The following is a 22,354-nucleotide window of genomic DNA, read 5'->3' on the forward strand; positions in this document are numbered from 1 at the left end:
GTGATCAGGACTACCCACGTGCAGCTCTTTCAGTGCCTTGGCCTGGTGTACTTGCAGGAGGGCCATGGCATGCAGGGCGGAGGCGGCCTGTCCAGCGGCAATGTAGGCTTTGGTCGCCAGAGACGACTTAGTCCTACAGGCCCTGGAGGGGAGCGCCGGACGATCCCGCCAGGCGGCGGCATTTTGCAGGCAGAGATGCACCACAACCACTTTATCCACCTGAAGGATCTCCGCGTATCTGTGGGTCGCCCCGCCGTCGAGGGTAGTGAGAGCGGACGAGCTGGGAAGTCGGGTTCGGGCAGAAAAAGTTGCCCTCCACGACCTCGTCGTGTACTTCTGGGAAGAAGGGGACCGGGTGGGGGGCACAGCTGTGAGCGGCGCCCCGAGCCCAGGAACCAGTCATCTAGTCGCGAGGGCTCAGTGGAGGGTGGAGGGTTCCAGTCCAACCCGACACTCGCTGCGGCCCAGGAAAGCATGGCAGTCAGCTCTGCGTCAGCCTCAGACTGGGCGGGCAGACCAGAAGGTGGCAGCCCAGTCGAGTCCTCGGTGTCTGACATCGCCAATGTGCTCTCCGACACAGCGATAGAGGACTCATCCTGCTCGCGAGCCCCGAAAGAGATGTTAAGCTGGCCGTGAGGCGAGCTGGTCTCATCTCGGAACTCGACGGGGCTAGACGAGCGTGCTGGGGAATGGTAGGTCCGAGGGGAATTACCCGGTGAGACCGCGCCCATTGAAATCCCCAAATCGCCTCCAGCGCCAGCCGGGCCGGCCTGGCCTCATACCCGTAGGTAGAGGAAGGAAAGCCACGACATTGCCGTGGTCATGTTCTCGCAATGAGAACACGAACCATCCACGAATGCTGCCTCAGTGTGAGCGTGGCCCAGACACGTGAGGCAGCACCCATGGCCATCGGAGGCGGAGAGATAACGACCACATCCAGGAATCACACAAAGACGGAAAGGCATCTTTAAAAAGACGTTCACGTCAATGTGTTGCTCTGATAGAGGAAAATATACTCTTTGCAGAATGCCCAGGGGCGTAGTATGCACTAAGCGTGCAGAAGGAGAGAAAGCTGCTGAAATGCGCCATATATCCAACAGCATGCGCTTCTTTCTGAGGTGAAAGGACCGGCAGTGGAATTCAGCTCGCTGACACACAACTGCTCAGCTCCGAAGAAAAAATCTGAATAAATGAATTTTATACCCGTATGTCCGGGGGAGTGGCATGCAAATTTCACTTGCCAATTCACATTGGCCTTTTCTCAAAGATTAGAGGTGTTTGGGGCTCCCAAGAGCGACCCCTAGTGTCGCTACATCGACACAACGTCGAGTGAGTGACAGAAGGGGAACCAAAATAGCACAACAGTCTGGTTCTGGAAGAAAAAATCCCATTCATTTTCTCCATAGACTAATAGCTTTTTAATGATAACCCTTTAAAGACAGTTCAACCGTGAGCTTTAGTGTCGTTAATCAATGGTATATGTTTCTGTTGAAGTCATTAGTCTATGTTATTTCAACTTTGTTTTTTTTTTTAATCGTGTTTAATAGCAGAATTTCTGGTTAAAGAGGCGGTCACACTAGGCTTTAAGCACGCAAATTTTTGCAGGCAATGCAACAGATGAGGATATGATGTCACACGGGAGGGCTTCTGGTGTAAGTAAATAATACTTTACAAATAACAAATACAATTATATTTAAAATGATAAAATATATTGTCTACTCACTTTCCTGCAGCAATAAAGCATGCAGCTTTGAAATATGTACTCTTTGTATTGAGCCAAGAGGTCAGCGTATGACGTTTCATAGGTCACGTGTGCTCTCATCATACGGATTCGCATTTCAGAGTTCGCCAACTTGAACTCTTATACGCAGTGGGGTATGAAATTTTTTCCGCATGAGCTTGTGTTTCCGGTCTCCCGCATTCGATTGCATTTGAATTAGAGTGAATAGAGCACAAAGTGTAGCCTGACCGCCCCTTTAGAACAACACTACCCATGATCCTGCTGTAAAAGCTCCACCAGTCAGAGAACTGCGGCAAACAACACGCATGTAACAAACTCTGCAGCGATCGGTCACTTTCATGATGCACTGTGAATGACGCATTTGAGTCAGTCTCCCTACTCTCTTAACTTATATATTTGTAAATATCTGAATATTTTACAATAAACTTAAAATATATTGTTTAAATACTTATAATTAACATTTAAATGAAAAGTTTTATATTTTTCCATTGTTATTAATTAGCCATGCTTTATGGGATTATAGTTCATGCCCTCATTAAAGACGTTAATTACCTTGTACCTTCGCCTTTTTGTCTGATTTTCAAATACTTTTTTGCTTCAATTCAAAGTAAAGTTGTAATGTTGTGATTCATCTCAGAGCTGGTTAATTTGGTTCATGGATTAGAACGCTTATGAAATCCCGATGGAAAAATTCTTCCAGAACCAAGATGCTGAAAAAGTTGACGTTAAACTCAGTGCAGCACGTCATATTTGAATAAATGCAAATGAGAGGTTTTCAGTGAATAGCGAATTACATTTCTTACTGTAAACCTATCGTTTGAATTCAGAAGACTTGGACAGTGTTATGATCTGGGGTTGCTTCAACTGGTCAGGTCTAGGTTCAGCAACGTTATGCAGCAATAAAATGAAGTCAGCTGACTACCTGAACGTACTGAATGACCAGGTTATCCCATCAATGGATTTTTTCTTTCCTGATGGCAGGGGCATATTCCAGGACGTCAATGCCAAGATTCATCGGGTTCAGATTTTGAAAGAGTGGTTCATGGAGCATGAGGAATCATTTTCACACATGAATTGGTCACCACAGAGTCCTGACCTTTACTCCATTGAAAGTCTTTGGGATATGCTGGAGAAGACTTTACGGAGTGGTTCGACTCTCCAATACAAGATCTCGGCCAAAAATTAATGCAACTCTGGATGGAAATAAATGTTGTGACGTTGCCTGAGGTTGTCAAAACAATGACACAAAGAATGTGTGCCGTAATCAAAGCTAAAGGCGGTCCAAAGAAAAATTTGAGTATGCAACTTTTTTTTTGGCTAGGCAGTGTATATTTATTTAATTAAATCACAGACTTTTGCAGTTTAATTTTCACACTAGGACATAATTGCAATTTTAATTTGATGGATTGTGCATTCAAACATTCATTTTCGTCCAAATATATCATATTCCATGACATTAAGCAGACTCCGATCATTGAATTATTGAAAATTAATTCACATCCCGAGGTGTGAAGGCCAAATCACCACACTACAAACTCAAGGTGTGAAATCATTTATTTTTTTTAAATAAATAAAAATATCAGTGGTCCGACCGTCACTGTTGTCTGAAGTTTATAACTCAAATATTTTTGTGGTTAATACAACAGCAATGTTGTAACGGAAAAATTTTATTTTGTACTATATCAATACTTAAACTATTTCATCGCAGCAAAGCAGAGATGAAAATCGCTATACAAATAAAAATGACTTGACTTGACAGAGCTGACAGAAGATGAGCAGAAAAAGTATGTGACAGGGATTTGTTTATGACAGTTAATTGTTGGCATTGTTTCACAATGCGCAGCTGCGGAAGTGTCAAATCTATACGAATTTGTGTATTTGACTCCTAATCCGAGTCCTGATCATTAAAATGTTTTTGTGCCTGTACCAAAAACCTTGTTAGCAATGCAGTCAAACAGTTCTATTACACTAAAATATTTTCCAGGACAAATAAATATTTTCCAGGACATTTAGATATTTTTCCAATTTCCAGGTTTTCCATGACGCCAGGCAGTGTATAATCTCCACGTGCTGCGTACTACATAATTACTGTGTAAAACCAGCCACTGATACACTGAAAACACCTCATCATTATCGTCATGCATGCTTTGTGTGTGTGTGTGTGTGTGTATGTGTGTGTAGTGGAAGACAGAGAGCAGAGCACTCTGAAGTGTGCAGCACATACAGACTATGTATTTATTTAATTAAATAACAGCTTTAAGGGGGTTTATAATCACACTAGACCATGTAGTGAACTGCTTATCTACTGTCCAAAACACACTGAAATGCCAAAATAAAAGCTCGATTTAAATGGACGCGTGTATTTTTGCTTAAATATTACACCTGTTTTGGCACAATAAAAGTTCCTGGAAATGTCTTGGAATATTGTGCCTTGAAAGAGTGGGAACCCTGTTAGAATATACATACATTTTTGGAGCCTGCCTCCATTCACTTTTATTTCATTGTACTCTGCCTAACATTTCCTTTTGTATTTCACGGAAGACAGAAAATCATACTCATTCGGATCAACATGAGGATGAGTAAATAGCGATATAATTTTTATTTTTGGGTGAACTATCCCTATTAATATTTTTCTAAATTAGCATCTCTTTGCATATATTTCAGGCAATTCATAATGCTTGGCTTCTAACCCTTCTAAGATTATGACAGTCCACTCTACAATATTGGTTTGTTAATTATCATCATTGTCTTTGCTCTCTGCTCACCAGGCATGCTCCCGGTGGTCTCCACTCGTTCTCTGTCCAATTTTGAGCTGACCCTAAGCCCCGATGGCACTCGTGTGGGAAATCACAGGTGCTCCAATCTGCTGGACTTTAACGAGGTCTCCACACGCCACGGCTTCCTGAACAAGGCCACCCGGAATATAGAGAGCGTCGGAGAGTCTCTGCCCTATCAGTATAGCAGCGATCTCAGGGGGCCGAGCACGCTGCGCTTTTACAGGAACCTGAACTTGGAGGCTTGTCTGTGGGAGTTTGTGAGCTATTATGACATGTCTGAGCTGCTCACAGACTGCGGGGGAACCATCGGGACAGATGGGCAGGTGAGAGGTTTATAAATCACGAATGTCAACAAGTGTTTTGTCTCCATGTATTTTTATATCTCCTAAGAAATTTTAGAAGAAACATCTGAGACAAAGTTGATAGTAAGTCTTCCAAGCTATGAAAGACCAATACAATTTTCCTATAGGTACACAGACAGTCACCTGGTGTTTCATAAACAGTGATTATGAATGAAAAGTGCATTTGAATGAAACAGAACTTTACTTTTTCTCATTCATTCTCGAGTACTTTTTCTTGTAATATTCTTATGCACAGTGCCATCTGACAAATGTAGCTCTCTTTCTGCTGTCAAGATTGACTTTGCAGTAACCCACTGTGCTTTAATATTTATTCTGTTTCACTTTGAAATTTGAGATCTAGCTTAAATGGCTTAACTGAGGCCTAGTCTCTAACCTCTGAATGATATTTGCTATTACAAAAATAATTCTTAAAATCTGCAATAGCTCCCTCTGAAACAAGACATGGATTGAACAACACTTCATTTAAAGGAAGAATTCAGATCCTGCTGAGGATATTGAGCTGAGCTGGTTGAGAAGCCTGACTCTCTTTCTCTCCCTCAGGATGGCAATTTGAGGATGTTTGTGGGGATTTTTCTAGTCTTGATTTAACTCTGTCCAGCAGGTGTTCAGACCAGCCTCATTACTGGAGAGCACATTTTTATAGCCTGGTATTTTGATTATAATTGACTATGGAAATTAGCAAATGTTTCATTCAATCAAAACAGATTTTGCATTGAGACAGCTTATCTTTTCCTCTAAAAAAACAACAACAACAATGACCAAAAAAAAAAAACATCTTGGCTTATTGATGAACTTTGCTTTGGCAAAGAACTGATTCATGGCAGCTTCTAGTGGAAAATTAGTCACTGATTGCTGCAATAGGGTTCCTTTTTTAATAAAAAATCTTTTAAACACCTACTCATTCTTTTTTGGTATTTTCCACATTTTAGAATAATGGTACAGTCATCAAAACTATGAAATAATACAAATGAAATGATGGGAAATATGTAGTGACCAAATGTAAGATTTTTTTTTTAGATTTTTAAAAGTAGCCACTCTATGTCTAGATTACAGCTCTTAGTCTTGAAGCAGTTCCCATGTATGGTGAACATTTTTGGCTGCTTTTCCTTCACTATATGGGCCATTTTTTTTTTTTGTAAAGAATTTAATAAGTAGGCACAATTTATATTAGTATACAAAAACATTTTACACATTTAAGTATAAGCATTTATGTCAAAAGGCTTTTAAGATCATGAGAAACATGTCTAAACTTTTTGACACTTAGTGTATATTTATACTTAATCATCTTTTGCAATGTGTTTTTTAATAGGTGCTGAACCTGGTGCAGTCGTATGTGACCCTGCGAGTCCCTCTCCACATCTCATACGTGTTTCATTCCCCTGTTGGCGCAGGAGGCTGGCAGCACTTTGACCTTCACTCTGAGCTGCGGCTCACTTTTGTGTATGACACTGCCATCTTATGGCAGGACGGTGTCGGCAGCCCTGTGCAGACAGAACTGCAAGGCAAGTCATGAGGAGGATTTCCACATTTATGCTACATACAAGTATTTCAATTTATTTTGATCTCATATGGTTCCAATTACACATGGCTTAAAACCGCATATACATACTATGGCCCCAAAAAGTAGTCTGTTACTTAAGCCACACTTAAAAATGTATGAAAGTCAGGGTCAGTCTGACATTTTTAGGGCTGTCCCAATCTCAACTATATCTGATATAGTTTTTAATATTCTGTTCTAGGCTTAGTTATTCTATATTATTGCATTATTAATACTTATACAGAACAATAACATTGAAACTTGCCTGTTAACATTGTAACTGAAATATTTCCAAATGAATCGATGTTGAATCAAATCTAATCTGGAAATCAGTGCCAAAACCCAGCCCTACAAATATTAATTGATTTTGATTTCATTTTGTTGGTAACAGCCTATAGTGTCTCATTATTCGGATTGAATTAATTGATTACATTTATAAGGTAAGACAAAATTGCCCTTATTTAGGTAAAAAAATAAAAATGCCTCCAGAAATCAATTCAAAAGGAAAAATTGCCCCTTAATAGAAAAGTTCATTTCTGACACTGATGATAATAAAATATTAGGTATGTCATAAAATATCATTATATCGTTAAGTTTTTACGGCATCGATATATTAACATTAGCGGCCATTTAAATTAGAAGCCTAATTTGTGTGCTTTCCAATTCACTGTCAGTGTGCCTTCTGTTTAATGTAGTTTTGCATAATAGCTTTGGGAGACCACAAGAGGGTGATATAACATTCAATGAAGCCGGTTGTGGGTAGGACAAGGCACAGTCCAAACTTATGCTGTTCCATTCAAGTTGGATGTGGGATATTCCTACTTGATATTTCCGATCTCCAACCGTAAAAGCATTCATGTTGAATGCTCGGAAGTTGACGTGTAAAGAAACAAAACTGCAATGCTCCCATTAGCTTAGCAGGGGTTCGACTGTCACCAGAGACGTCTCCTAGCAACCCAGTTGATAAACAATGCTGCAACGCTAGCATTTGTGCTACATGTGCACGATTATCAAAAGAGAGTATATTTTATCATGTTTTGTACATCTGTCTCTGCAAACGTTTGTTAAACAAGCTTTAATGTCATGTAATGTAGGAACTTTGACTGACTGATTGATAATATTTTAAAAAGTTGAATGTTTATTACTTTGTACTCCGATCAGTCACAACATTAAAACCACCTGCCTGATATTGTGTAGGTCCCCCTCGTGCTGCCAAAACAGCTCTGACCTGTCGAGACATGGACTTCACAAGATCTCTGAAAGTTTCCTGTGGTATCTGGCATCAAGACGTTAGGAGCAGATCCTTTAAATCCTGTAAGTTGTGAGGTGGGGCCTCCATGGATCGGACTTGTTGGTCCAGCACATCCCATAGATGCTCAATCAGATTGAGAGCTGGGGAATTTGGAGGCCAAGTTAACACCTTGAACTCTTTGTCATGTTCCTCAAATCATTCCTGAACAATATTTGCAGTGTGGCAGGGCACATTATCTTGCTGAAAGAGGCCACTGTCATCAGGGAATACTGTTGCCATGAAGGGGTGTACGTGGTTTGCAACAATCTTTAGGTAGGTGGTACGTGTCAAAGTGCTGGGTGCATGTGCATTGTTTACCTGGGGAAGAGATGGCAGCAGGATGCTCCATGGGAAGAAGGCAGGTCGGCAGAGGCAGTGTGATGCTCTGGGCAATGTTCTGCTGGGAAACCTTGGGTCCTGGCATTCATGTGGATGTTACTTTGACACGTACCACCTACCTAAAGATTGTTGCAGACCATATACACCCCTTCAAGGCAACAGTATTCCCTGATGGCAGTGGCCTCTTTCAGCAGGATAATGCGCCCTGCCACACTGCAAAAATTGTTCAGGAATGGTTTGAGGAACATGACAAAGAGTTCAAGGTGTTAACTTGGCCTCCAGATTCCCCAGATCTCAATCCGATTGAGCATCTATGGGATGTGCTGGACCAACAAGTCCGATCCATGGAGGCCCCACCTCACAACTTACAGGACTAAAATGATTTGCTGCTAAGGTCTTGGTGCCAGATACAACAGGACACCTTCAGAGGTCTTGTGGAGTCCATGCCTCGACGGGTCAGAGCTGTTTTGGCAGCACGAAGGGGACCTACATGATATTAGGCAGGTGGTTTTAATGTTGTGGCTGATCGGTGTATATCTTCCTGAGTGCCGACATGTTTGACATGTCACTCACCTGCATCTCTGCGAAAATCGGAGTTGAAAATTTCTGCACAAGGATTCAAGTTGTAATTCTGCGTTCCATTGCACTTTTCCTAGTAGGAAGTTGGAAAATCTGACTTTCTGAGTTGAATGGAATGCAGCATAAGTTGTGGATCTAGTTACCATACACATTTACATTACTTTTACATTTATTCATTTGGCAGATGCTTTTATCCAAAGCGACTTACAAAACAGTAATAATACATCATAAGCAATTCATCTTAAGGAGACCACAGTATGAAAAGTGCTGCATGACAAAGTTTCACTAGCATTAGAATAGTAGTATCCCAGATAGATTAGAGTGCAACAAGAATATATAAACTTTTTTTTTTTTTTTTTTTGATGAGTGCATGGTTAAGTGGTCATGGAAAAGATGTGTTTTTAGCTGTTTTTTTGAATACAGAGAGTGAGTCTGCTTCACGGATGGAGTGTAAATCTACATGATCATGCTGTCTTTGAGATGTGGTCTTTCAGTGTCGCTTAAGTATCCAGAAACTTTTTTGGGCCCCTGTATATTTTAGTGATACAGATGTCACATGTGGCCACATGCTAAATTAAAGGCTTTAAAAATTTGTCATTTATGCAGGTGCCCTTTATCCAACCAGCATGAGGATTAATGAGCAGGGAAGAATTGTTGTAAATTTCCGAACAGAAGCTCGCTTCAGGGGCTTCTTTGTGGTGGCACATCCTGGTAGGTTTTTTTTAAGATCCTTCTCCCATATAGAGGCTCCAAGTTGCTATATTTCATTCATTAATATACTTCTTCTGAAAACAAAGATGAAGTACAAGTACTTTAACAAATAAAAAATCTAGTAGCAAATCTGAGGTGGTTAAGAATACAGACAGGATCAAAAGATCATGTAAGAGCCCAGACTGTTGTTAGAATAGTATGTACAACATATAGGACTTCAAAGCTAAATTATCTCTCCAGTTTAATAATATGAACTTGCTCTCACCTGATTACCCAGCATCCCCTGTGAGGTCCATGGTGTTAAGTGCAGACCACCCAGGCTTGACCTTTAACCTCTCTCTGATCAGGACTGAGCCCACTAACAGTCAGCCTGTCCAGCAATGGATGTTCATATCTGACTTTGCCGTAAGTCTCTTTTAACCATGTGCTCTCACAGAGAGTATTCAAACAACACAAATACAAACAGTTTTCATTATGTAAAGTGTTATAAATGTCTCATTTGTTAGCATTTATTATTAACTCATCTGTGACATCCATCACCTGCAGGTTCGTGATTATTCGGGCACATACATAGTAAAGTTGATCCCCTGTATAGCAGCACTGAACGTGGAGTACTCTGTACCTCCAGTATGTAACCCTAGAGAGCCGGTTACCTTTGATCTTGATATCCGCTTTCAGCAGGTAAAAAAATAATAATTGGGAATTGGTTCAGTTGCTGTGGACTGTAGGCCAATGATAGGCTTGTGTTTAGTAATATGGAATTAAACAATATATTGCCTTCTAAAGCCACTTTTTGTGTTGTCTTATCAATGCTCTACTTATCTGCCACAATAATGTAGTGTATTTTAATTATGTGAAATATTTATTATATATAATGTTTATATTATTTAAATATGATTATCATTATTTAATCATTATATATTGAATTATTTTTATTTGGGGGCCTTGTTAAATAGTGATAGATGTGTAATTAATGTAATTAATTAGATAAAAAAAACAAACAAAAAAACTTTTTATCTATTGACAGTCTAATATTTTAAAATATTTTATTTTATCATATGTATGCATTGCTCAAATGATTATATCTCTTTATATCATTATGCAGATTAATTGTATATAAAGGATTTTATGAGCAGATCTATAGACAACAGTTAAACCTAAAACACTTCTGATAGAAGCCTTGTTTTCTTCACTTTCTTTAGGTGAGCGACCCTGTCGCTGTGGAGTTCAGTCTGAACACACAGATGTTCCTGTTGTCTAAGAAAGCATTGTGGCTGTCAGATGGATCTATGGGCTTCAGCCAAGAGAATGATGCGGCTTTCTCTCAGGGTACCCCCTCACTACAAACACCTATGTAATTATTAGGGCTGTCGATTTAACACATTAATTGAGTGCAAATAATTATATAAAAAAATAACATGTTAAAAACACTAACGCAATTAATCATGTTCCCTGACCGTAATAAGGAAGATTCCTACCATCGGAGCAATTCAAGCTTGAAGTACCTCCTGTTTTCTCCAGGGGGCAGTAAGCGAAACTTCAGTGATGCAACTAAAGTGAGATGCCGAAAAGCGTCCATCTGACGCAGGTGTACATTGCTGCGTCCTTAGAAAAGCCCTTGTAATAAATCTCAGACTGATTGGCAAATTCAATTGCAAAATGGATTGCTACATTTACATTTAGTCATGACAAAGGTGACTTTCATTTAACAGATGCTTTTATCCAGGATACTACATAAGCGATTCATCTTAAGGAGGCTGAAGCATGAAAAGTTGCTCTCAGATTGCTGTGAATTTCAGGCCAAAGATAGCTTTATGTTCAATAATATGGAAATAAACAATAAATTATATTCTAAAGCCACTTTTTGTACTGTCTTATCATTGCTTAACTCGTCTGCCACAATAATGTGAATCATTATAATTATCTGAATTATTATTTTTTTAAATATATATATATATATTATTTGTAATTATTTAAATATAAATATTTATAATTATTTCATCATTATATATTACATTATTATTATTTAGGGGGCTTTCACCCCAAGTCTTTATATATGTGATTAATTGCGATTAATTTGGTTAATTAATTGGCATACCATGTAATTAATTTGATTAAAATTTTAAATTGAATGACAGCCCTGGTAATTATGTATGTCACTATGTAATTCATTCAGTATGTGTATGTGTGTAGATTGTCAAGCTAAACCTTTTTAGACTTGATCAGTCATTAAATTGAATTAAATACACTTTATTTTCTAGAGTTGAGAGTTTTTTGCACAGTAAGCGATGTTGTGGCTTCCTGTTTTAGTCAAACCAGATTTAATCAGTGTGTAATTCTTTACAATGAAAGCCTAGAATCAATCACATTTTTTGTGAATTATATTTCTGTCACAGTTCTGGATTATACTGTGTAATGCTGACACTGATTCTCCTCAAGGTGACACAATCTATGGACGGGTCATGGTGGACCCTGTACAGAACTTGGGTGACTCCTTCTACTGTAATATTGAGAAGGTGCATCTGTGCACTGGAGCTGACGGATATGTTCCGAAATACAACCCCACCAAGTTTGAGTTTGGATGCCTTGCAGACTCTCCATCTCTCCTCTACCGATTCAAAATTATTGTGAGTAGTCTTCAAAATAAAATGCAAGCAAATAAGAACATCCATATAAGAAGGTCATCACTATATAATATAATATAATATAATATAGTATAGTATAATATAATGTAATAAAGAAGAATTTTTTCAAGTGGGTTACAACTTTTGCAAAATATTCTTAAAGTTTTCTGTAATATTTGGCTGATGTGTAGTAAGTTTTAAATTGTTCTGTGTGAAAATGGTCCCATGAATCCACCTTGCCTCTAGGACAAAGCTCAGCCAGAGACTCAGGCCAAGAGTTTTGGAGACGTGGGTTTCAACGCCATGCTGGCTGTGGACGACCCTTCTGCCCTATCTCTGGTGAAACAGCCAGGCTCTGATGGATTTAGGCTGGATTCAACTCCCCTATTCCAGGTCTAATCTTCATGATGGTTAATAGAAGTTTAAATGACATTTAAAGACCCCATGAAATCAGTTGACCGTTTTCTTTTCTGTGTTAACGTATTACCTATTAAAACAGAAAGTTTGGGAAGGACATATCAAAGGCCTTTTTTTAAGATAGGCTTTATGTTACAGCAATAAACTATGATTTGCTACTTGCTAGTCATTGCAGGTGGTATTAGGGGGAGGGATATTTTCGTTCTAGACTGTATTTGATTGGACAAAAATTAGTGCAGAGCAGCATAAGTCATCAATATTTTTTATTCGTTTTCTAGGAAGATTGTACATTTTAACAAAATGTTAATGTTCAATACAAGTTAAGCTCAATCAAAAGCATTTGAAGCATAATGTTGATATTACCACAGAAAATGATTTCGACTCTTCCTTTTCTTATTTAAAATCACGGTTACACTAATGCTCTTACAATGAAAGTGAATGGTGCCAGTCTATAAACATTAAAATACACACTCTACAAGACGTAGACATTGGGTGCGTCTCAATCAACTTCCTTGTTCAGTAGTCAGGGCACTGGTATGGGAGTCTGACATTTTTAGGGCTGTCCCAATTTCAAAATTGTCCAGTGCAGTGAAACGTTCGCACCCTAACAATTCCCAGAATGCATCATTGCTCACTATGTCTCCTTACCGGAAATGTCATCAGGTCTTCTGAATTCTCTTAATTCGTTAGCATATAATGTTCATAAAAGTAAAAAAAATCTTTCAAAATTTAGAGTTGTTAAAAAAGGATTAAAAATACACTCCTTCGTATATTTCTTTTTTCAGTTACGTCATTTATCTTTAATAATAACACTGTATGTTTTAATATCTACAATTAAAATGCACAATAATGACATTTTTAAAGCGATGATGCAGATTAATACCAGCTAAGTTAAAAAGCGCAACCTCGTAATTGTGTTGCAGGTAATTTAGTCATAATTGTCCCAAAGTTCAGTGGATGAACACCTTTTCCAGTGCCCGAATTCATGTTCACTATATACTTATTCACGACATAGGGAGCTGATTAAGACACACAGTGTATATACACTACCGGTCAAAAGTTTTTAAACACTTATTCTTTATTATAATTATTTTTCACATTTTAGAATAATAGTAAAGTCATCAAAACTATGGAATAACATAAATGGAACTATGGGAATTATGTTGTGACTAAACAAAATCCAAAATAAATCAAAACTATGTTATATTTTAGTATCTTCTAAGTAGTCACCCTTTGCCTAGATTTTGCAGACATGTACTCTTGATATTTTCTCAACCAACTTCTTGAGGTATCACCCTGGGATGCTTTTTAAACAGTATTGAAGGAGTTCCCATCTATGTTGGGCACTTATTGGCTGCTTTTCTTTATTATTTGGTCCAAGTCATCCATTTCAAAAAAAATTTTTAGTTTTTATTACATTTTAGATTTATAATGAAATAAATTAATATGGTGGCACAATTATATTTTTGTCTACAAAACTAATTTCAAACATTTAAGCATACGCCTGCAGATCAAAAGATTTTTAAGATCATGAGAAACATTTCAGTCAAGTGTTTCAAAACTTTTGACCAGTAATGTATGTTAACATTACTCTAGTGTGCAGCAGTCTCATTCCGGAAGTAAAAATTCCATTAATTTATTCCATAGACAAATTGATTTTCAGCGATAACTTATAAACTCTAAAGACATACCTAACTTGAACTCCGAGGTTGTTCATCGATGGTACATGCTTTCATTGAAGCAATCCGTCTGCATTATTTCAACTTCATTGTATAAAAATTGTGTTTGATAGTGGAATTCATTGTAAACAACTACATTACCCATGGTCCAGCAGAGAAAGCTTCACCAATCAGAGAAACGCAGCCAACCAAGCCCGCGAAAGGTGCCTCAGAGCAACCAGCCCCTCCCATGACACACTGTGAATGACGTAATCAAGTCGGTGTCTCTTCACCCTTAAACTACTTATTTATTTGTACATATTGGAATATTTTGCAATAAACCTAAAATATATTGTTTTTAAACTTATAATGAACAACTTAAAGTCAATAGTTTTATACACTATATTGCCAAAAGTATTCGCTCATCTGCCTTTAGATGCATATGAACTTAAGTGACATCCCATTCTTAATCCATAGGGTTTAATATGACGTCGGCCCACCCTTTGCAGCTATAACAGCTTCAACTCTTCTGGGAAGGCTTTCCACAAGGTTTAGGAGTGTGTTTATGGGAATTTTTGACCATTCTTCCAGAAGCGCATTTGTGAGGTCAGACACTGATGTTGGACGAGAAGGCCTGGCTCGCAGTCTTTGCTCCAATTCATCCCAAAGGTGCTCTATCGGGTTGAGGTCAGGACTCTGTGCAGGCCAGTCAAGTTCTTCCACACCAAACTCGCTCATCCATGTCTTTATGGACCTTGCTTTGTGCACTGGTGCGCAGTCATGTTGGAACAGGAAGGGGCCATCCCCAAACTGTTCCCACAAAGTTGGGAGCATGGAATTGTCAAAAATCTCTTGGTATGCTGAAGCATTCAGAGTTCCTTTCACTGGAACTAAGGGGCCAAGCCCAGCTCCTGAAAAACAACCCCACACCATAATCCCTCCTCCACCAAACTTCACAGTTGGCACAATGCAGTCAGACAAGTACCGTTCTCCTGGCAACCGCCAAACCCAGACTCGTCCATCAGATTGCCAGATGGAGAAGCGTGATTCGTCACTCCAGAGAACGCGTCTCCACTGCTCTAGGGTCCAGTGGCGGCGTGCTTTACACCACTGCATCCGACGCTTTGCATTGCACTTGATGTATGGCTTGGATGCAGCTGCTCGGCCATGGAAACCCATTCCATGAAGCTCTCTACGCACTGTTCTTGAGCTAATCTGAAGGCCACATGAACTTTGGAGGTCTGTAGCGATTGACTCTGCAGAAAGTTGGCGACCTCTGCGCACTATGCGCCTCAGCATCCGCTGACCCCGCTCTGTCATTTTACGTGGTTACGAGTTGCTGTCATTCCCAATCGCTTCCACTTTGTTATAATACCACTGACAGTTGACTGTGGAATATTTAGTAGCGAGGATATTTCACGACTGGACTTGTTGCACAGGTGGCATCCTATCACAGTACCACGCTGGAATTCACTGAGCTCCTGAGAGCAGCCCATTCTTTCACAAATGTTTGTAGAAGCAGTCTGCATGCCTAGGTGCTTCATTTTATACACCTGTGGCCATGGAAGTGATTGGAACACCTGAATTCAATTATTTGGATGGGTGAGCGAATACTTTTGGCAATATAGTGTATGTTACCATTTTTTATTTAATGACATCATTCGCAGTGCTTCATGGGATTGTAGTTCATGCCCTCATGAAAGACAGTAAGTACACAGACTTGTACCATTTGTCTTTTTGTCCGATTTTCAAATACATTTTTGTCCTAAAACAAAGTTCGTAATGTGATTCACCTCGGAGCTGGTTGGTTCGGTTCATGGCTTACAACTCTTATGAAGGATAATATGAAAAGTCTATGGGGAAAATGAATGGGAAAAATGTTTCCGGAACCCAGACAGCTGCATAAGTGAGCGGGCACTGTTGCGCTCTATAGGGTTTACCGGCGCTGCGTTCTCATGGCAACGAAGTTCAAATATTTGATATAACCAAAGTCTTTCTAGCAAGTCAGTCCACTGTTGGCCATCTTTGGAATGCTCTCGGGAGGCTATTTCCAGTCATGACAGTGCAGCTCCTATCTGCTTGAATGGGAAAAGACCGAAATCTCCTTAACGGTTGGTCAAGATTACGATCAAAGAACATATTTCTAGTGTTTGGTTGGAGTCTACCTTAGTTGAGTCCGACTCAAGTCTGAGTCTTTAAACAATCGAGTTCGAGTCCGAATTAATCTGTTCATGAATCTGAATTAAAATTGTAACTGTAAATTCAGCATCAGTATTTTAAGCCTATTTTAACCTTCACAACTAAGAAAAACAATTTGTCAATATAAATGCAACAAAAACACCTCTGTTGCATTTCATATTCACATTTTATGATTAGTGTCTTGCTGAACGAACTTCAAATTGGTTTCAGAATGAAAGCATATGCTTTAGGTGTATGAAGACAAAACTGTCCTTCAACACAATTCTTATTGTGTTTTGTTTACTTTTTTAATTATTTTTGATTTTCCCCCTCCACTCAAACATAGACTAAAGTAACTGAAAGCTGCATTAGTCATTACAACCAGAGTTATTATTATTTCAAATTATTATAACTTCATTTTCAATTTGTCCATTCAATTTAGTTTAGTTTTATCTAAAATTATGGGTGAAATACATTTAATTAATTAAATATATTTAATGTGTTTAATACATTTAATAAATGGTCATATTAAAACATTTAATAATGCCCATAAAATTAAACAGAAAATTATGAAAAATTATTCTGATAAAACATTTGTTCTATTTAATAAATTTCAGAGTTGGGGAACGTACTTTTAAAAGTGTACTTACGTTATTGATATTTCTGGATGAGAGTGGCAGAGCACGTGCGGTGATAGCCGCTCTCAGCCAGAATAATCATACGTTAGGACATATACGTGTGAAAACTGATGTGCAGTATCAAATTCACAGAATGTATGATAGTACTAACTGTAGAGAGCACATCAATATGAAGACAAAGCCAAATCCCGGACAATTAGAGGCAATTTTGAAATCCCAGCCGGATGCTTTTTCAGGTCTGAAAAAGAGGACATGTCCGCGAAAAGAGGATGTATGGTCACCCTATGTTACGTTATTTGTTTGCTTGTCATTGCATCACAAATGCCATGGACTCGGCTGGACTCTGAAAAACATCAAGAGTCCTAAAGGCTCAAGTCCAAGTCAAGTCCGAGTAAAAATGCATCCGAGTCCGTGACAAGTCCAAGTCCATTAAAATTGGACTTGTGACTCAGACTTGAGTCCGAACTCGAGTACCCCAACTCTACATATTTCAAATCAGCAATAAAATCTGACAACACTGGTATCATAAATTGTGCTTCTTTACCTCAAATTATGCTAAAAAACGCAATTTTCCCGGCTTGTATAGCTAATGCGCATGTGCGTTGTCGAGTTGATTGATAGGCGATATCTGTATCTAAAAGGTGATTGGCTCTTTTATCTGTAAGGCGGGACTTCCTTTCTACATCCGTTTACCGTTGGGCATTCCAGTTTCTCCCATTCATTTTAATAGAAGTGGCCCATCTCTGCAAAATAATCTCTGATATAACTTTACACTGATAAAGTTAGTAAGTGATTTTATCACACTCATACTGCAGCCACAATAATACATTTTAATTTGAAAATACATTAATTTCTCTACATTTTGGCCTTTTGTCCACATTGAGACGTTTTTGAAAACGCTCTCCCAAATGGATAAATTTGAAATCACCGTCTTCGCGTTTTAGTGTGGACAGGGAAAATGGAGGTATTCAAAAACAATGATGTATTTGTTGTCATGTGATGCAGTCATGTGATCCATTCAACCCAAAACTAGCGGCCCATGTTGTAATGTTATTGTTGTGCCTGCTATCCACTTTGATAGTGTTGTTAAAGATAAATGTTGCTTTGTACAACCTTCACAATGCATTCCTTCAAAGGTGATGGGAAGTTTACTGGAACTGCTGTCCAGCAGCATTTTTAGACCATACATGGAAATGACACAGGGCCACACTTCTTGCATTTTTATCGCATGCGCAGTAAAGGGGTTTAAGACGTTTCAGTGTGGACGAGCAACTTTTGGAAAACATTTGAAAACGGCAGTGTTGACAGAGAGTGATTCGTAAACAAAAATAACATTTTCAATTTATCTGGATAAATATTGACGTAGCCTAAAATCACGTTAGCACGTACAGTATAATGTTTACATCTTGTGGCTATACTTTTGAAACAATGTGCACTTTAGCATTTATGGACTAGCCCCATTCACTTCCATTGTAAGTGCCTCACTGTAATTTGTGGTAATCAGTATTATGCCACAAATGCTGAAAGCTAATAGACATGAACTAAAAGCCTCAAAACTTTGATTTCATGGGGTCTTTAGGTTATTGTAACAGAAGGAATTATTTACCATGTATTAAAGATAGTCAAGACTTGTGCAAATCCTCAACTAACTTCCTCATCCTCAAGGTGGCAGCCGGGAGGGAGTGGTATATTCACACCATCTACACAGTGCGTTCAAAAGACAACGCCAAACGTGGCATTGGCAAGCGAAGTCTAAAGTACCACTCAATAACACCAGGTGGTCTTCAACCAACGGAGGCCAGAAGACGCGCTAAGCGGTCCAACAGAGAAGACCCCATACTGGCAGAGGAGATCGGACCTGATAACAACCGAGGAACGAATATAATGCACATAGCCCTGGACCGCAGTCGTTGGCGTGCTGCGTCTGGGGAGGATTTGTTCGCAGACGGACTGTCTCCACGGGAGCTCAGTGGACGAGATGCAGAAGAGAATGCGGTAACAGTGGCAGGAGCCCTTGTGGGACTGCTTCTCACCGTCCTTGTTATTGTAGTGTTGGCACTGGTGGTTCGCTCAAGGCGGATGCCTGCTAAACAGGCCCCAAGGGTTTTGTCTAGCATGCAGCCTGTTATAGTTCGAAGTAGCCTTGATGTTGGTGACAGTTCGGAGGTTTGAGGAACTAATGGACTTGTTAATCATACGTTGGATGAATTCCTGTGTTTTGTTTTCTTTGTTTTAAACAAGTGCCTCTGACAGGTGTGATCACCAGCCCAAAGAATTCTCCATTCAGTCCTCATTCCGTGTTCTACAGAGGTTTTATTTTATAGTCAATATGCATACCAATCATGGGCAAAGTGTCTACCTGCAAATGGATGATAAAGAGGGAATCTAAAGTGTATTTACTTCCGAAAAGATACAAGTTAGTCTAAATCTACAGAATTTGTAGCATAATGTTGATTACCACAACAAAAAAATATATAATAATTATAATAATTCGACACGTCTCTTTAAAAAAAAAAAGAAGCAAAAATTGAGGTTCCAGTGAGGCACTTACAATGGAAGTGAATGGGGCCAATTTTTGGAGGGTTTAAAGGCAGAAATGTGAAGCTTATAATTTTATAAAAGCACTTACATTAATTCTTCTTAAAATGTGTGTATTATTTGAGCTGTAAAGTTGTTTATTTCATAATTTTTATGGTTGTTTAGGGTTTAAGTGTTTATTCACTCATTATGTCACCATGGAAACAAAGTTGAAAAATTGGATATAACTTTACACAGAAAAGGTTAGTTAGTGATTTTATCATACTAAAATCATGTTAACATGCATTTTGTTTATGTCTTGTCGCTGTACTTTTGAAACAGTGAGTATTTTAAGGTTTACAGATTGGCCCCCATTCACTTCCATTGTAAGTGCCTCACTGGAACCCAGATTTTTGCCTTTTTTTTTTTTTAAAGAAAAGTGGTGGTAGTAATCAATATTATGCCACAAATGCTTTGGATTTAGCTTAATTTGTATCGAACCTGGAATATTCCTTTAAGGTATGAACTGATAATTACACTGACACTGGTACTGATATTGTGTTTCACTTTACATTCATACCTTTTACTACAGACACAAACTACAGTCATACCTAAGTTTACATTTAAGTCAGATGTGATCTCATATACCGGTATATATTGTTGCCGCTGTTGTGTATTAATATTAATTTGTTCATTAGTATTCATGAGAGCTGCATGCATACTCAAGCATTAAATCTTAAATATTGCAATTTTACGCTCTGAGAGGATTCGAGTGTTATAAACCAAGGGGAAAACTGTGATTCAGGAAATCACTTAGATTTCCAAATATATCTGTTTCACTCTGTTGTCAGTTTCACTTGTGACCATTTTTCACTTTTCTCTTATGAGCTTCAGTACACTAATCTCTGAAACTGTTGTATTAACTGTTACATTTGTGTTGTCATTGACAGACAATTATTCAAGTGTTTGTGTATGCATCCAAACAAGGAATTGGTTTAGAATTTTCTGTCTCATTTAACAAATACTGTTAATATACTCCTCATCGGGCCTTTGATATTTAAAAAGAAATGTGCTATGCAATGAAATCTGTGGATACTTTCCCATACAGTATTTGCAGAGGATTGTGAGGCTGACTAACAGACATAAGCACGACACTTTCGGCACAATTAAATATTCTTTTCTATGTGTGAAATTGTATTTATGGTGAGATGTTGTGCTTTTGTACATGGTTCACTGCTTAATATTTTCAATGCTAAATGCTGTTTTTATGTAATGGGCCTTGAAGCACAAAATAAACTAAGTCTTGAGACTCAATAACTTTGAAAGGCTTGTTTTTGCAATGCAAATGTATTTAATGCATGAGGAATCTAATTGAATTACCTTTAGAGCAAATGCAGCAATTTTAAATCTCTGGTGGGGTATACCAAATAAAATAGCCTGCATTTAAAAAAGAATAGCAATAAAGAATTCCCTAGATTGGAGGTAGTTTACCACAAAGCATTTTAAAATAATAGACCAGAATGAGTCTTGTCTTTCCAGCTTGCTTGACAAAACTCTCAAACTGCCTATAAGAGGCTGAAGTTGGGATTCAACAGCATGTTTTTGGATTGGGCTCTCCTGCCTGTTTTTAGAGCTCCCCGTGTCTTTCTCATCTGTCATTACAGACTGACTTTTGTTTAAAAAGACTGTTTAAAAGTGCACTCAGTAACTTTTGTCTTTGTGTCATCTTGGACTTACACTGACACCTAGTGGCTTGGATGCAGCATAATTTAAAATCAATAGTTTTCAGTTTCAGATGTCTTTCAGCTTTACAGAAAATTAACAAAAATGTTAATTTGCAAAAATGCATTAACAAAAAAATGAAACCGTAATATCTATAAAGTCTTAGTCATCATTGTGTAGTTTGATTAAATATGATTGTAAATTGTGTATAAAAATAAATAATAATTAAATAATAATTGTATTTATAATCCCAGTGAGCAAGCCGAAGGCGACTGTGGCAAGGAACACAAAACTCCATAAGATGTTGGTTAATGGAGAAAAATAACCTTGGGAGAAACCAGGCTCACTGTGGGGGCCAGTTCCCCTCTGGCTAACATCATGAATATAATGCCAAAATTACTTATGTATAGTGCAAGTCGTGGTTTAAAATGATTAAACTAAGTGTTAAGGGTCAGTGTTTAAACAAAGATTTTGTATGAACTGTAACATTAATGACTAATGTCTTTGAAGTCCATCCTGGATTAACTGCAGAAGTTCACATAGATGCATTGTCCTTGATTCAATATAAGTGTGGGTGAAAAAGATATTATGGGACATATAGGACATATTATGCCCCTTTTTACACTATGTAATATAAGTCTCAGTTGTCCCCAGAATGTGTCTGTCAAGTTTCAGCTCAAAATACCTTACAGAACGTTTATTCTACCATGCCTTTATACCCCTGTTTTGTAGCCCTGTTTCAAACAGGCTGTTTTAGTGTCTGTAGCTTTAAATGCAAAGGAGCTGCTGCTCCCCACACCTCTTTCTGGAAGTGGGCAGTGCCTTTCCTGCTGGTGCCATGGATACCCCAGTGACAACAATGCAGGAGAACTTAAACAGTTAAAAAAAATTATAAATAACACAGAGAACACACTAAGGCAATTGTCTTACTGTATTGAGTGTAACAAAGGTCGAATTATGAAATATGAAAAACAGCTATAGTTGTCAAAAATACCACTATCATTTTATAATCGTTTTTGAAATAATGACGGGTTTTATTACACAGAAAATCTTCATTGCATGACCAGTCAAGCGGGACTGTGGAGAACACCAATCGGTTTATATCGTAACCGAAACAGCTACAGCTTCATTGTAATGGAATAAGGTAGTTAGGGACTTGTTGCTACGTTACACAAAGTGCAATGTTTTCATAAAAAACGTTTTTTGAAAGTCAAACTGCAAACATTAAAAAAGTATAAAGTGCAAAACTTATGACTTGCAAAT

At 38.4% G+C, this 22,354-nt stretch overlaps 1 protein-coding gene across 4 annotated transcripts in view; it reads left to right on the plus strand.

Moving 5' to 3' along the window:
- LOC127433842 (FRAS1-related extracellular matrix protein 2-like) overlaps positions 1-20,671 on the plus strand; it is a 126,618-nt gene extending 105,947 nt beyond the window's left edge. The window contains exons 16-25 of one of the 4 annotated variants that reach the window (XM_051686105.1): positions 4,510-4,841; positions 6,190-6,386; positions 8,510-8,517; positions 9,233-9,337; positions 9,615-9,742; positions 9,884-10,018; positions 10,540-10,666; positions 11,777-11,964; positions 12,208-12,354; positions 18,518-20,671. In XM_051686105.1, coding sequence (XP_051542065.1) covers positions 4,510-4,841; positions 6,190-6,386; positions 8,510-8,517; positions 9,233-9,337; positions 9,615-9,742; positions 9,884-10,018; positions 10,540-10,666; positions 11,777-11,964; positions 12,208-12,354; positions 18,518-19,024 — 1,874 coding nt within the window. In that variant the 3' untranslated portion in view covers positions 19,025-20,671. The other 3 variants (XM_051686104.1, XM_051686102.1, XM_051686101.1) reach the window with 3 other exon arrangements.
- The last annotated feature ends 1,683 nt before the right edge of the window (positions 20,672-22,354 follow it).

The sequence above is a fragment of the Myxocyprinus asiaticus genome, chromosome 43, assembly GCF_019703515.2.
Source record: "Myxocyprinus asiaticus isolate MX2 ecotype Aquarium Trade chromosome 43, UBuf_Myxa_2, whole genome shotgun sequence".
Taxonomy (NCBI): Eukaryota; Metazoa; Chordata; class Actinopteri; order Cypriniformes; family Catostomidae; genus Myxocyprinus; species Myxocyprinus asiaticus.